This window comes from Engraulis encrasicolus, chromosome 16 (genome assembly GCF_034702125.1).
Source record: "Engraulis encrasicolus isolate BLACKSEA-1 chromosome 16, IST_EnEncr_1.0, whole genome shotgun sequence".
In the NCBI taxonomy this organism is placed as follows: Eukaryota; Metazoa; Chordata; class Actinopteri; order Clupeiformes; family Engraulidae; genus Engraulis; species Engraulis encrasicolus.
This window is the reverse complement of record NC_085872.1, coordinates 19,529,360-19,541,859: the sequence shown is the minus strand read 5'-3', so window position 1 is coordinate 19,541,859 and position 12,500 is coordinate 19,529,360. Positions and strand designations below refer to the sequence as shown.

General features: G+C 42.7%; 1 protein-coding gene across 1 annotated transcript in view; it reads left to right on the top strand.

Annotated features, from left to right (window-relative positions):
- hecw1b (HECT, C2 and WW domain containing E3 ubiquitin protein ligase 1b) overlaps window positions 1-12,500 on the top strand; it is a 92,119-nt gene that overhangs the window by 20,862 nt on the left and 58,757 nt on the right. Inside the window, exons 5-6 of the mRNA XM_063219918.1 lie at window positions 1,426-1,501; window positions 9,010-9,179. Of these exons, the coding sequence (XP_063075988.1) occupies window positions 1,426-1,501; window positions 9,010-9,179 (246 nt within the window). The remainder of the gene's footprint in view (window positions 1-1,425; window positions 1,502-9,009; window positions 9,180-12,500) is intronic.

Sequence of the window (12,500 nt, the reverse complement as noted above, 5' to 3'; positions counted from 1 at the left end):
ACCATTAGTAGCCATTAGTAAGTGTGTGTTTGGCTAGTAAGATACACACAATTTTGGTTGGTGATGAAAAAAGAGCCTTGGGCCGGTGGGAAAGCGTAAGGATGATGAGACAAGGTGCAGTCAAAGCAGCAGTAAGAAAGTCAAACTCAGTAACAGTCAGACTGTGCCTGAAGAAAAAGAGAGTGAAAAACAGACAGAGGAAGATGTGCCAGTGTTTTTGAAAAGAAGAGAAGAGTTTGTGACAGTGACAGTTTCTGTGTGTGTGTCTGTGTCTGTGTGTGTGCATGTGTGTGTGTGTGTGTGTGTGTGTGTGTGTGTGTGTGTGTGTGTGTGTGTGTGTGTGTGTGTGTGTGTGTGTGTGTGTGTGTGTGTGTGTGTGTGTGTGTAGTGCCTAGGGCTTATCTTCTCCAAGAGCGGCCGTGTAGAAATGGGATTAAGTGACTTCAGCTGATTTGGAGACTAGTGGAGGGAGGAGGGAGGGGCAGTGGAAGCACTGTTGTATTGACAGGTTGTGTGTGTACAGTGCAACGCAGCACGTGGGGCCTGGTTAATGTGTGTTTTAGTGGTGCGGTGTGCACTGGCTCTGCCTTTACGATTCGATTCGATTTCGGTTCAATTTGAAGCAATTCAGTCCTTCAGATTCATTCAATGCATTGCAATACATTGTATTTCTACTGAAAGCAAGGCAAATTTTTCATCAGTCATGAGGCAAAACAAGCAGTCAGATACTGAACAACATTTTATTGGCTGTTGTGTGTATCAGTCCTGCTGTTTTTAATGCTTTGAGGTGCTTTCAGTCAATTTAACATTCATTTGCTCTGGAAATTGCTCTTGAAAGTTGAAAAAATACGCTGCATAGATTATGGCATTTTCCGAATCGATTATTGAATTGCTCTGCCCCGCATTGCAATGCATTGCCGAATCGATTATTGTTTACACCACTTGTATGGTGCATGTTAGCCAACAGCAACACTCAGCCATTGTGACACAAATGGGATATTTTGTCATTGAAAACAAATGCCTGTTGAACATTCGAAACTGTTTGGGTTTGTACATGTGTTTGTGTACACTGTGTGTGTGTGTGTGTATGTGTGTGTGTTTGTACCGTATGTGTCTGTGTGTGTGTGTGTGTGTGTGTGTGTGTGTGTGTGTGTGTGTGTGTGTGTGTGTGTGTGTGTGTGTGTGTGTGTGTGTGTGTGTGTGTGTGTGTGTGTGTGTGTGTGTGTGTATTTGTGTCGGTGTGTGTTTGTGCATGTATGCGTACGTTTGTTAGGATAACATGATAGGATGCATATGTATGTGTGTGCACTGTGGTAGGAAACAGTATGCATGCATTTATGTACGCTATGCTTGTGTCTCGTCTCGTCATCCAGACCTCTTTTCTTTTCTTTTCTCTTGTTTATTTCCTCTTCCTGTGTCTTCCAGGTGTTCAAGCCCCCGTCAGTAGAGGAAGTTCCACAGAGCCAGGGCAGCCGGCGCCTCATCAGCTTCTCAATCTCAGGTAAACACAAACAACAACAACAACAACAACAACAACAACAACAACAACAACAGGGGCAGCCATGGTCTGGTGGTTAAGGAGATGGGCTTCAGATTAGAGGGTTTGCGGGTTTGAATCCCACACTTCCTCTCCCTATCTCGCTACATGGCCGAGGTGACCAATACCCTGTACTGGAAAGAATTGCAATCGCTTTGTATAAAAGAGTCGGCTAAATGTAAGGTAATGTAACAACAACAACAGCATGTTTACAAACAAGCTTGCACCTGGGAGCTCACACACACACACACACACACACACACACACACACACACACACACACACACACACACACACACACACACACACACACACACACACACACACACACACACACACAGAGAATGTGTGTCAGGAGGAAGTTCCGTTGGCAGGGAGGGAAAGGAAGGAGGGATAGAATTTAGAACACGATGTTGTTGCCATGGCAACGGGCCTTTTTTAGGAGCTTTGGTAAAGCCCTGTTCTGTTCCGTTCTGTTCGGGGGGCTATTTCTGATTTCCCACTGGTGCTCGGTGTGATTGCTGTCCATTGTAGTCTATCAACCCCAGGCGATCATTACCGGCCGTGGCAGAAGCCATTTCTTCTTTCCTAAATGTGACATCATTTTTTTTCACCTTTCAGCTCAGCTCAGCGCCACTGCTCTTTATAAAAGCCTGAGCCATTTTCTTAAATTCCCCACAGTGCCTCTGGCAACCATAAGCTAAATTATAAAGCCGTAACGCACATCAAAACTGGATGATCGTTGGCTTTTTAGTAACAGAAAAGACTATATGTTTTACACCGCTTTGTGTTGTCTAAAGGTTTACAGCTGTGTGGAATTTAAATGAAGTGAGTCTCTGTGGTGCCATGTCAAATGTGCTGTGCAACACCAGGTAGCAGCTGAAAGCGACACTTTTTTGTCCTCATTTGACACCATGTGGTTAGGTGGTTTGTGCCACATGGAAATGGTGGGGTGGCGTCCGCGCCAATGTCTTCTCCTGAGCGTTTTGCTCGGTGCGTAATTCCAAGAGCAGTATAATGAAAAGGAAGAAAGGAGTCGCACACTGGAGCTGAATCCAAAACTATTTAACAAAGCTGAAAAAAGTAAATGGCAACTGGGAACACTGATGATGGGCTAGACCCGAAACGTTTGTCCCCTGTCTGTCGGTTTTATTTACTTTTTTCAGCTTTGTTTAATACAGTTTTTGATTTTGCATTCAGCTCCAGTGTGCGACTCCTTTCTTCCTTTTCATTGTGCTACATAGAAAAAAGTAAGCAGAGACCTCACTGAACACCACCAAAGTCTCCACATGAGCTCAGGCAGTAGTTATACAGTATATAGAGAAAGAGGTATGTAGAATTTAAATGGGGTGTCATGTCAACGTGCTGTGCAGCACCAGGGGCCGATACTAAGACACTGGTTCAGGACCAGGTTAAGTTAAGTTAAACCAGGTTAAGTTCAGAGGTAAATCATCTAATAGAAGAGCCTGGAGTTCTCAGGAATAATCTAGAATCTAATCTTCTGGTTTACTCCTGAACCAGCTTCTTAGTATAGGCCCCAGGTGGTCATGGCGGTAACTACCATTGAGGACACATAGGTCATGTCCTCAGTATTTTTTTTCAGTAATGTAACATGTATCTATGATGAAAATCGATATCTGATCAACAATGATACATTCAGTCTGTATACGCCACCTCCATTTATCTTCAAGGCGGTGATTAATGAAAACAAACTTAAGAGTTTGACTGAAGTGTTTGAAGCATTCTAAATGCACAGTATGCAGTACAGCATGCAGTATTTGACCTCAGTATTTGAAAATGTCTCGTTATGGCCCTGCAGGTGGTAACTCAAAGAGACACTTTTTGTCCTCATTTGACACCATGTGGTTTGGTGGTTTTGTGTTGTGCCACATGAGAAAAACAAGGCAGGGCTCCACTGAACACCACCACAACAGCTCAGGCAATTGGCATACAGTATTAGAAAAAGAGGTATCGCACACCAATAAAGTCTTTTTTGAGGTGCTGGTTTCTTGTGCTTTCAAATGTTTAAAGAAAATAAAGAAAATGCCACACATTCTGCTCCATGTTTTACTTTGAAGGGACGTTTCGGTCATCTGGCCTTCAGTAGGCATACAGTAAGCAAATTGAAGTAATTACAGCACTTAAAAAGAATGACCCACCCTTAGAAATGACTAGTACTCAATAATACACACAATGCTGTGAAGTGAAGTAATGGGTAGTACTTTTTGCCAAAAGGAAATAAATTAAACATGATATTATATGCTGTGGACTCATATCCCCATGTCATTCTGGGACCTCTTTTATTCATCTTCTCCACTTTAAATTGTCCCTCCAAATGACTGTAGACTCATTGAGTCCTTGTGCTCATGCCTTGAAAAAAAAAATAGCTGGATGCGACAAAACTTCATGCATCTGAATAAAGACAAGATTGAAACATTTTTTTTGATGTGAGGATTGAAGACAGAAAGTCTTTGATTACAAATGAAGTCTTCTGTCAAAAACCTTAGTACGATGACGGACAGTAATGTCAGTTTCAGTGCCCACGTCAAAAACATAACTAAGTCAGCTTTTTGGCACATTTGGAACATAGCTAAGATTAAAGATTTTGTATCTAAATAGGATTTGGAGAGATTAATCCATGCTTTTCTCTCCTGTCGATTTGACTAGTGCAATACACTATTTAAATAGGCCTTCCCCAAAAGTAATTTGTGTAGGCAGGTGCAATTAATCCAAAATGTTACTGCCTGAAGTCTTACCAAAACAAAGAAAAGAAATCATATCAGTCCAATACTAGGTCATTGCACTGGCTCCCAGTGAGCTTTAGGATTGAGATTAAAACTCTTCTGATTTCCTCTAAGCCACTCAATGACCTAGGGGCCCTAGATATTTTGCAGAGCAAGATTATGCTAGAGCAATGCCATCCTAAAAGATGCCTTAGGTCTTCAGAGTCTTCTCTACTGGTTGTGCTTAGGGTGAAATTCAGACAGGGTGAAATGGCATTTAGCCATTATGCTGCCAAATGTTCGACACAGCTTTTTATTGAAATTACTTACAGTTTTGTTCAGGCCTTCGAACCGGTTTAAGGAACGAAAACCGAAAACGGAAACGATCAGAATTTTACGCAATTTTATTTTGAGCAGAAACAGAAACGAAAACGAAATGGTCTTCAACTGTTCCTGAACAGAAACGTTATTCTGAAATCCACAAAACCGGTTAATAACGGTTTATTTCGTTCTCTTTATATTTTATAAAATAACAAAACGCCTATTCTAGGTATAAGATACAGTCCATAAAAATAAACTTGATAGGCCCGCAAAACACTTCTGGGAACGATAAGAACTAACGATATTTTGCGTTCCGAACCGGTTCAGGAACGAATTTTTGGTGCCGGAACGAATTCAGGAACGAAAACGTTAAATAAAGGCCTACCTGAACCGTTCGGAACGGAACGATTGAAAAATAATTTCGTTTTCAAGCCCTGGTTTTGTTACCAGTCCATTGTTACCAGTCCATTGTTACCAGTCCACCCCTGTTACCTGTCCTGTCTTGCACTTTATGTCAGTCTGTAGAATGTCAGTCTTGTATATGTCTATGTCCTGGCATGGTATAGAGAGAAAACGTAATTTCATTTTCCTTGTATGACTTATGAAGAATATGAAGAAAGTGACAATAAAAGCTGACTTGACTTGACTTAACTTTGTTTTCATCTGTCTTTGGTTAGGGTTAGTTATGTACAGTCTTACTTTTAGTAACATTTTATACTCTTTCTTCTGTTTTTCTCTCAAGCTCATTGAATGGCAGATGTGTATGAGAATGTGCTATTGATGTTATTGATATTGCTATTGCTGTAAAGCACAGGAAAGTATAGTGAGTCCTCATTATGTTGTATTTTATGGTGCTGTTGCATAGTTGTTGCATGTTGCTTTAACACTACAGTGCTGCTTGAGTCATTGACTGTTTATCTGCAGTCATCAATGGTTTTCTGTGGTGTTGAGGTTTCAGTTCGTGTGTTGATTCATTTTGCTCTGCTTTTGATGATAGCTGTCGCTCAGTCACGGTATTGCTGTAACACTAAAGCAAAGCAGTGCTATTTGTGTTTTCTTACTAGTAGTTTCTGTAGCTGTAACCACCAGACTTAACCTGTTTACCACCAGACTTAATCACAAGTGAGATATACGTATGTCTTTCAGATTGGAAAGATTGAGCAAAGCGACATGGGACACAAACCTTTTTTGTGGTGCCCCATGCAGTTTCAGTCCTTGTACTGTTGTTGTAGACTAACCATAACCTCATTTTGAAGCCCACATGAGTGTGTTTGTATACAATACTTTGTGTGATGTCAATGGCGGTTCTACCCTATTGGTAAAGCCGGCTTGGTGTGGTCTTGGGGTTTCAGTGCTGGTTCTTTGGTGTAGCACAATAGCAACTACAGTAGATGTAGATAAGGCAGATATGAACCGCCACACTGATATAAACCACCGCGACTTTGACGTCACAGACCGTCCCCTTTAACCCATTTTATTGTCGCAGTCTTTCAGGCCACCACGGCTCATCCTTCACGACAAGGAAATGGATTATTAAAAGGGATCTCATTGGTGTGCAGTTCATCATCTTGTTAGCTTGAACTATATGTTTTGACCCTTCGCCTGACTGAAATGCATGTGTGGGATATCTCTGACTGTGACCAGCAGCTAAATGTAACCTTTATTTATTTATTTATTTATTTATTTTTTTATTTTTTTATTTATTTATTTACGGGGAGTGCCTCTTGAGATGTGACATCTCATTTTCAATAGGGTCCCCTTAAATCTGGACAATTCAAACAATACAAGACAAAACATTACAGCACTATACTGTACATTCATTCACTCACATTCACACACGTTCAGTTTTTGGGTCCGTACAGTTTTGGAGGGTTTCAGTCTTGGGGAGTGTTCCAAGAACATGGTTAAGTGATAACACCTGGCTAAGTTGCAGCAGATGAACTCCAAGGCTCTTTTATTAGATGATTTACCACTACCTCCAGATAAAGTGGTGTATATCAACAGTCAGGAATAACTATAAATGTAGTTTATAATGCATTATAAATCTTAGGGTGTTTTGAGTGCTTGTGAATGGTTATAAACTACAGGCAGTGAAGGGGCTTATAATAGCCTACATTATGTAAGGGTTAACGTTCGGCAAGAAGGTCGCTACCGTGGAATAGCAGCACGACAGAGAGAATCTTTAGAGCCCGACGCGGAGCGGAGGGGTCTTGTTCTCTCTGAAGTGCTGCTATTCCACAAAGCGACCGACTCGCCGAAAGTTAACCCGCTTATTATATGGATATACTTAAAGCGATGGTTCGGAGTAGAATCACCCTAATGCCATTTGAACCGTGACACCCATCCACCTTTACACCCGAAGTGTTTTCTGCCGCAGGCTTACATCAACAGAGTTGCCGTGTTATTCGATGTTTATTCCGGTTAGCTTGACTCAAGCGCATATGGATACTGGGCACCGTCTCCAAACTTTCCCCACAAAAATAACATGTCATGACACCAAACTTCTGCAGTAGCACAAATATGGTCTGTACTCACGAAACGAAGCATTTGGAAGTTTGGAAATAGTCCAGGAGTTTATTATTATCAACACAAGCCGAATAGCTTCTCTGCTGCTAAAGCTGCGCCAACGTTACTTCCGTCATCTAAGACAAGCATGTAAGAGTCCTAAACGAAGCTCATAATATGCACAATGAAAAGTGAATTCAGCATCAGTATTGATAACGAAAATCCTTGTCTAATTGATAGTAGGTAAGATTTGAAATATCTTTTAAGTATTGCCTTGAAAATATAAGCCTTAATCACAATTCAATGAAAACTTTTTTAACACTCTCGTCTGGAAGTTTGTTGAAGACTTTTACGGGCTTGTCTCATATGACGGAAGTAACGTTGGCACAGCTTTAGCAGCAGAGAAGCTATTCAGCTTGTGTTGATAATACTAAACTCCTGGACTATTTCCAAACTTCCAAATGCTTCGTTTCGTGAGTACAGACCATATTTGTGCTACTGCAGAAGTTTGGTGTAATGACATGTTATTTTTGTGGGGAAAGTTTGGAGACGGTGCCCAGTATCCATATGCGCTTGAGTCAAGCTAACCGGAATAAACATCGAATAACACGGCAACTCTGTTGATGTAAGTCTGCGGCAGAAAACACTTCGGGTGTAAAGGTGGATGGGTGTCACGGTTCAAATGGCATTAGGGCGATTCTACTCCGAACCATCGCTTTAAATGACATGGCGGGGACATTTCTTTAGACCTATTTAATGTTAAGATTGTTGCTGCGCAAAACAAAACAGTGCCGTTGTGGAACACCGCTAGGCAACTGCTATAGCCAGGACAACAGGTGTTGTCTATCACAGCAGCTGATTAGAGTGACAAAAGACCGGACCCCCTGCAGAGTGATATGAAACATTCGCTTTAGCCACTGACTTGTATACAAGCCAGTGGCTTTAGCAGTGAACGTCTTGTTGCCATTGACAGCGGTAGCCAGGACAACGGGTGCTGTCTATCACAGCAGCTGATTAGAGTCTTGTTGAAAAGTCGCTTTAGCAGTGAAAAGTCTTGTTGCCATTGACAGCGGTCTGTTATAGACCAACCCGTCCGTTATCGAAAAATAACAGACGTCCGAACGTTGGGGAGCCCCGTTGAAATGAATGGAGCATTCGACAGATGACGTCACAACCATATAATAAGACTGTCATAATGCACTGTGATTAATTATGATGCGCATTATAAGTTGTTATAAATGCACTCATAATGCGCTATAGATATGGGCTTCATTCTTTTTTTGGAGGGGGCTTTTAACCTTAATTATTCGTGATAGGACAGTGGAGGAGAGACAGGAAGCGAGTTGAGAGAGAGAGACAGGAAAAGATCGGCAAATGACCGGGGCGGGAATCAAACCTGCGTCGCCGGCGTAGCAGTCCAGTGCCCAGCCGTTAAAGCCACGGCTGAGCCCACTGCCAGATAAACTTAAAGGGACACTGTGCAGGAAATGGTCAAAAAAGGTACTGCAACCATGCTGTTCATTGAAACTGTGTTGGCTATCGCCAAATTTGATATTTGCATGAAAGTTTACTAAGTAATAAACAAATGTTTTTTTAGTATGGTCCAAGTAGAGTCATTTTTGCAGCTAAAAATGGCCATTTTTGGAAATTCAAAATGGCAGATCATGGAGAAGACCCCCCTTTTCATGTATGAAAAGTGCAATTTTTCCAGTCATAATGAATACTTAGAATTTGATGGTGGTGGTAAGTATTCATGAAAAAGATAACATTAGAGAATGGGTAGCATGAATTCTGGAAATAAACAACTTAAAATCTCACACAGTGTACCTTTGATATAACCTGCTTTACTACTAAACCACCTTAGTGGAATTAAACCCCCCACTGTTCCTGTTGTTTATTGCTGATCTTGTTGTTCTGTTGCAGACTTCCAGGCGTCTGGTCTGAAGAAGGGCATGTTCTTCAACCCGGACCCCTACCTGAAGATCGCCATCCACCCGGGCAAGCACAGCATCTTCCCAGCGCTGCCCCACCACGGACAGGAGAAGAGGTCCGGCATCGTCTGCAACACCGTCAACCCCGTGTGGCAGAGAGAGGTGAGAAGAACACAGATACTACAAGATACACTGCAGGGAGAGAGAGAGAAAGCAAGTGTGTGTGTGTGTGTGTGTGTGTGTGTGTGTGTGTGTGTGTGTGTGTGTGTGTGTGTGTGTGTGTGTGTGTGTGTGTGTGTGTGTGTGTGTGTGTGTGTGTGTGTGGCAGAGAGAGGTGAGGACACTGATACAATATACGTACACTGCAGTGTGTGTGCGTGTGTGTGTGCGCGTGTGCGTGTGTGCGTGTGTGTGTGTGGATGGGTCTGTCACAACCTCAACCCTGTGTGGCAGAGAGAGGTGAGGAGAACACACAGATACAAGATACACTGCTCTGTGTGTGTGTGTGTGTGTGTGTGTGTGTGTGTGTGTGTGTGTGTGTGTGTGTGTGTGTGTGTGTGTGTGTGTGTGTGTGTGTGTGTGTGTGTGTGTGTGTGTGTGTGCGTGTGTGCATGCGTGTGTGCATGCGTGTTTGTGTGTGTGACTTGGGATCAGTCACCCACATACACTGTACTGTACTGTATGACATAAGCATATGCACAGTTGTAAACCACATATCCATATCTCTACATTCATACGTATCACTGGCTGGTCTGTGCTTTATTGGACTGGCCTGGATGAATGCCTGCCATGGCAGACACACAGATATGTGCCGTCCTCAGTGTGCAGTGGTTGCACACTGAGGAAGGCACACGCCGAAACGCGTCTGTGCACAGAAAAATAAAGAAAAAAATTGATGCAAGGTGCGCCCCCCTTTTCTTTGATTTTAAGTATTCATTTGGGACAGCACCCTTGGAAGTTGTCAAGAAACCTGAGTGAAGCCTGCTACTGACTTGATTTAGACACACAGATATACCTGCACAATGTTGTGTCAGTTGGTGTGTGTCTGTGCCACTCGTCAACACAATGCTGGCCATCTCTTCTTCGGCTGTGGTCGCTTACTCTCTGAGTTTGTACTGTTGAGGTCACTGTGTGTGTTTTTTTTTCTTTACAATAATTTTAGGGGGCTTTTTGCCTTTTCATTTGAGACAGGACAGTGAAGACATGACTGGAAGCGGGAAAAGTGGGGAAGGGTCGGCAAAGGACCTGGGGTCCGTTTCTCGATTCTTGTCGTTGCTAACTGTCTTAAGACCGTCTCAAGACGTAACACCATTCCCTTGGATTTAGTGGTGAGCGTCGCTGTCTCGAGAGAGTGGAGTCGCTCTAACGAAGGACGTTGCTACCGTCGTTTGCAAAGACGCTTTCGAGATACGGACCCCTGGACCAGGTATCAAAGCCGAGTCAGCCGCTTAGTATATGAGTGCCCTACCATTAGCGCCAAGGTATAGCAGGGCCTACTGTGGATTTTTATTTTAAACGATGATAAAGGTTGGAGCATGCTTCACCCAACACATTTTTCTTCTTTTAAAAGCGCTGACCGAAATATTGTAAACCTGAAAAATGAGAAAAGGTCGCACCATGCATAGGTTTCTTTATTATTACACAGACGCATTTCTGCGTTCTGCCTTCCTCAGTTGACCCACCGAGGAAGGCAGAACGCCGAAACACGTCTGTGTAATGATAAAGAAACCTATGCATGGTGCGACCTTTTCTCATTTTTCTCTTTTAATGATGACTCATCTCACATGTTCATCACAACAGCCAAGTTTCTCCAGAGGCCTGACACCTTTCATACCGCTGACAACTTGCTACATGATTTAGAGCTTCCTGTGTCAACAGAAATTGCACAGTGTTGGTACTGCACAGTACACGCAGGATGTACATTATAACAGCGGTTCCCAAACTTAACCATGCCAAGGCCCCCATACCGAAAGATTCCAGCCAAGGCCCCCCTGACATGGGTTGTGCCACACTGTTTTTTCTGTGCACCCGGTTTCACAACTCAATGGAGTTGATGCCCATTCAAGTAGCCTACTACAAGAAACACAACGATAATAGTAGTAATGTTCAGAGATGCAATAGAATAGATTATTATTATTATTATTATTATTATTATTATTATTAACCAATGTGAGTATTGTTAAGCTTTTTTATTTAATTTAGTTTACTTTAATTGTTTTGCTATGCTTATCCTGTAAACCTGCCGCAGCCCCCTCTCGCAGCCTCCCAGGGTCCTTGGCCCCCATTTTGAAAACCACTGCATTATAGTATAGTTGAAAAAAAACTTGACGTCTCGTAATTCTATGAAATAAAGTTGTAAATGCATGTGTATGGGCCCTGCACTTGTGTCTGATGTTCATAAAGTCGGGCAGCCATGGCCTGGTATGGGGCCACCGTGGCCTTATGGTTAGCAAGATGGTCTTAAAGGTGCAGTGTGTAATATTTTTTGTAGTTTATTTCCAGAATTCATGGAGATTGCCTGATGAAGGTCTAGTACCGAAACGTCGTTTATTAAAGAAAGAACAGCGAAATGGTCAGTGTGCGGGAGTTTTTTTTTAAACTATTGCAGAATTCATGCTGCCCATTCACAAATGTTACCTTTTTCATGAATACTTACCACCACCATCAAAATTCTAAGTATTCATCATGACTGGGAAAATTGTACTTTTCACCCATGAAGAGGGGGATCTTCTCCATTGTCCGCCATTTTGAATTTTCAGAAAATAACATAGGCCTAATTTCTTTATGGGGCCATGATGTGCCTGTAGTTTTCAGGCAATGCAAGTGCTCCCATTTGGCTATTCAACAGATGAGCCCTTTCTTCACAAGACTGTTGCTTGGTAATTGAATGTCTCGTCTTTAGATCGGCTATTCTGGTTGGTTTCACTTCCAAAGCATCTGTCATGGTTCTCAGAAAGACAGTGCTATTTTGCCTGAGTTTCTTTTGCAAATGTAGTGGTTTTCACACATGTGTGTGTGTGTGTGTGTGTGTGTGTGTGTGTGTGTGTGTGTGTGTGTGTGTGTGTGTGTGTGTGTGTGTGTGTGTGTCTGTGTGTCTGTGTGTGTGTGTGTGTGTGTGTGTTCGGTGTCTCTGTGTGTGTGTGTGTGTGTGTGTGTGTGTGTGTGTGTGTGTCTATATATGGTATAATACGTCTTCTTTACATGTGTGTGTGTGTGTGTGCGCGTGTGTGTATAAGTGTATGCATGTGTGTGTGCATGTGTGTGTGTGTGTGCATGCTTGCTAGTGTGCGTGTGTGTGTGTATGTGTGCGGTCATGTGTGTGTGTGCGCGCCCGTTTAAGGATGTGGTTAACATGGGCCTTTCGTAATGGCTTCTTATTCAGCTGAATCAGCCCCTTGCCGTGGCTCTTTTCTCAGCAGAGATTCCTGTTTTGGGACTCTGGCTGCGTAGGCAGGCCGGATGTCACCCTCCACTCACACACAC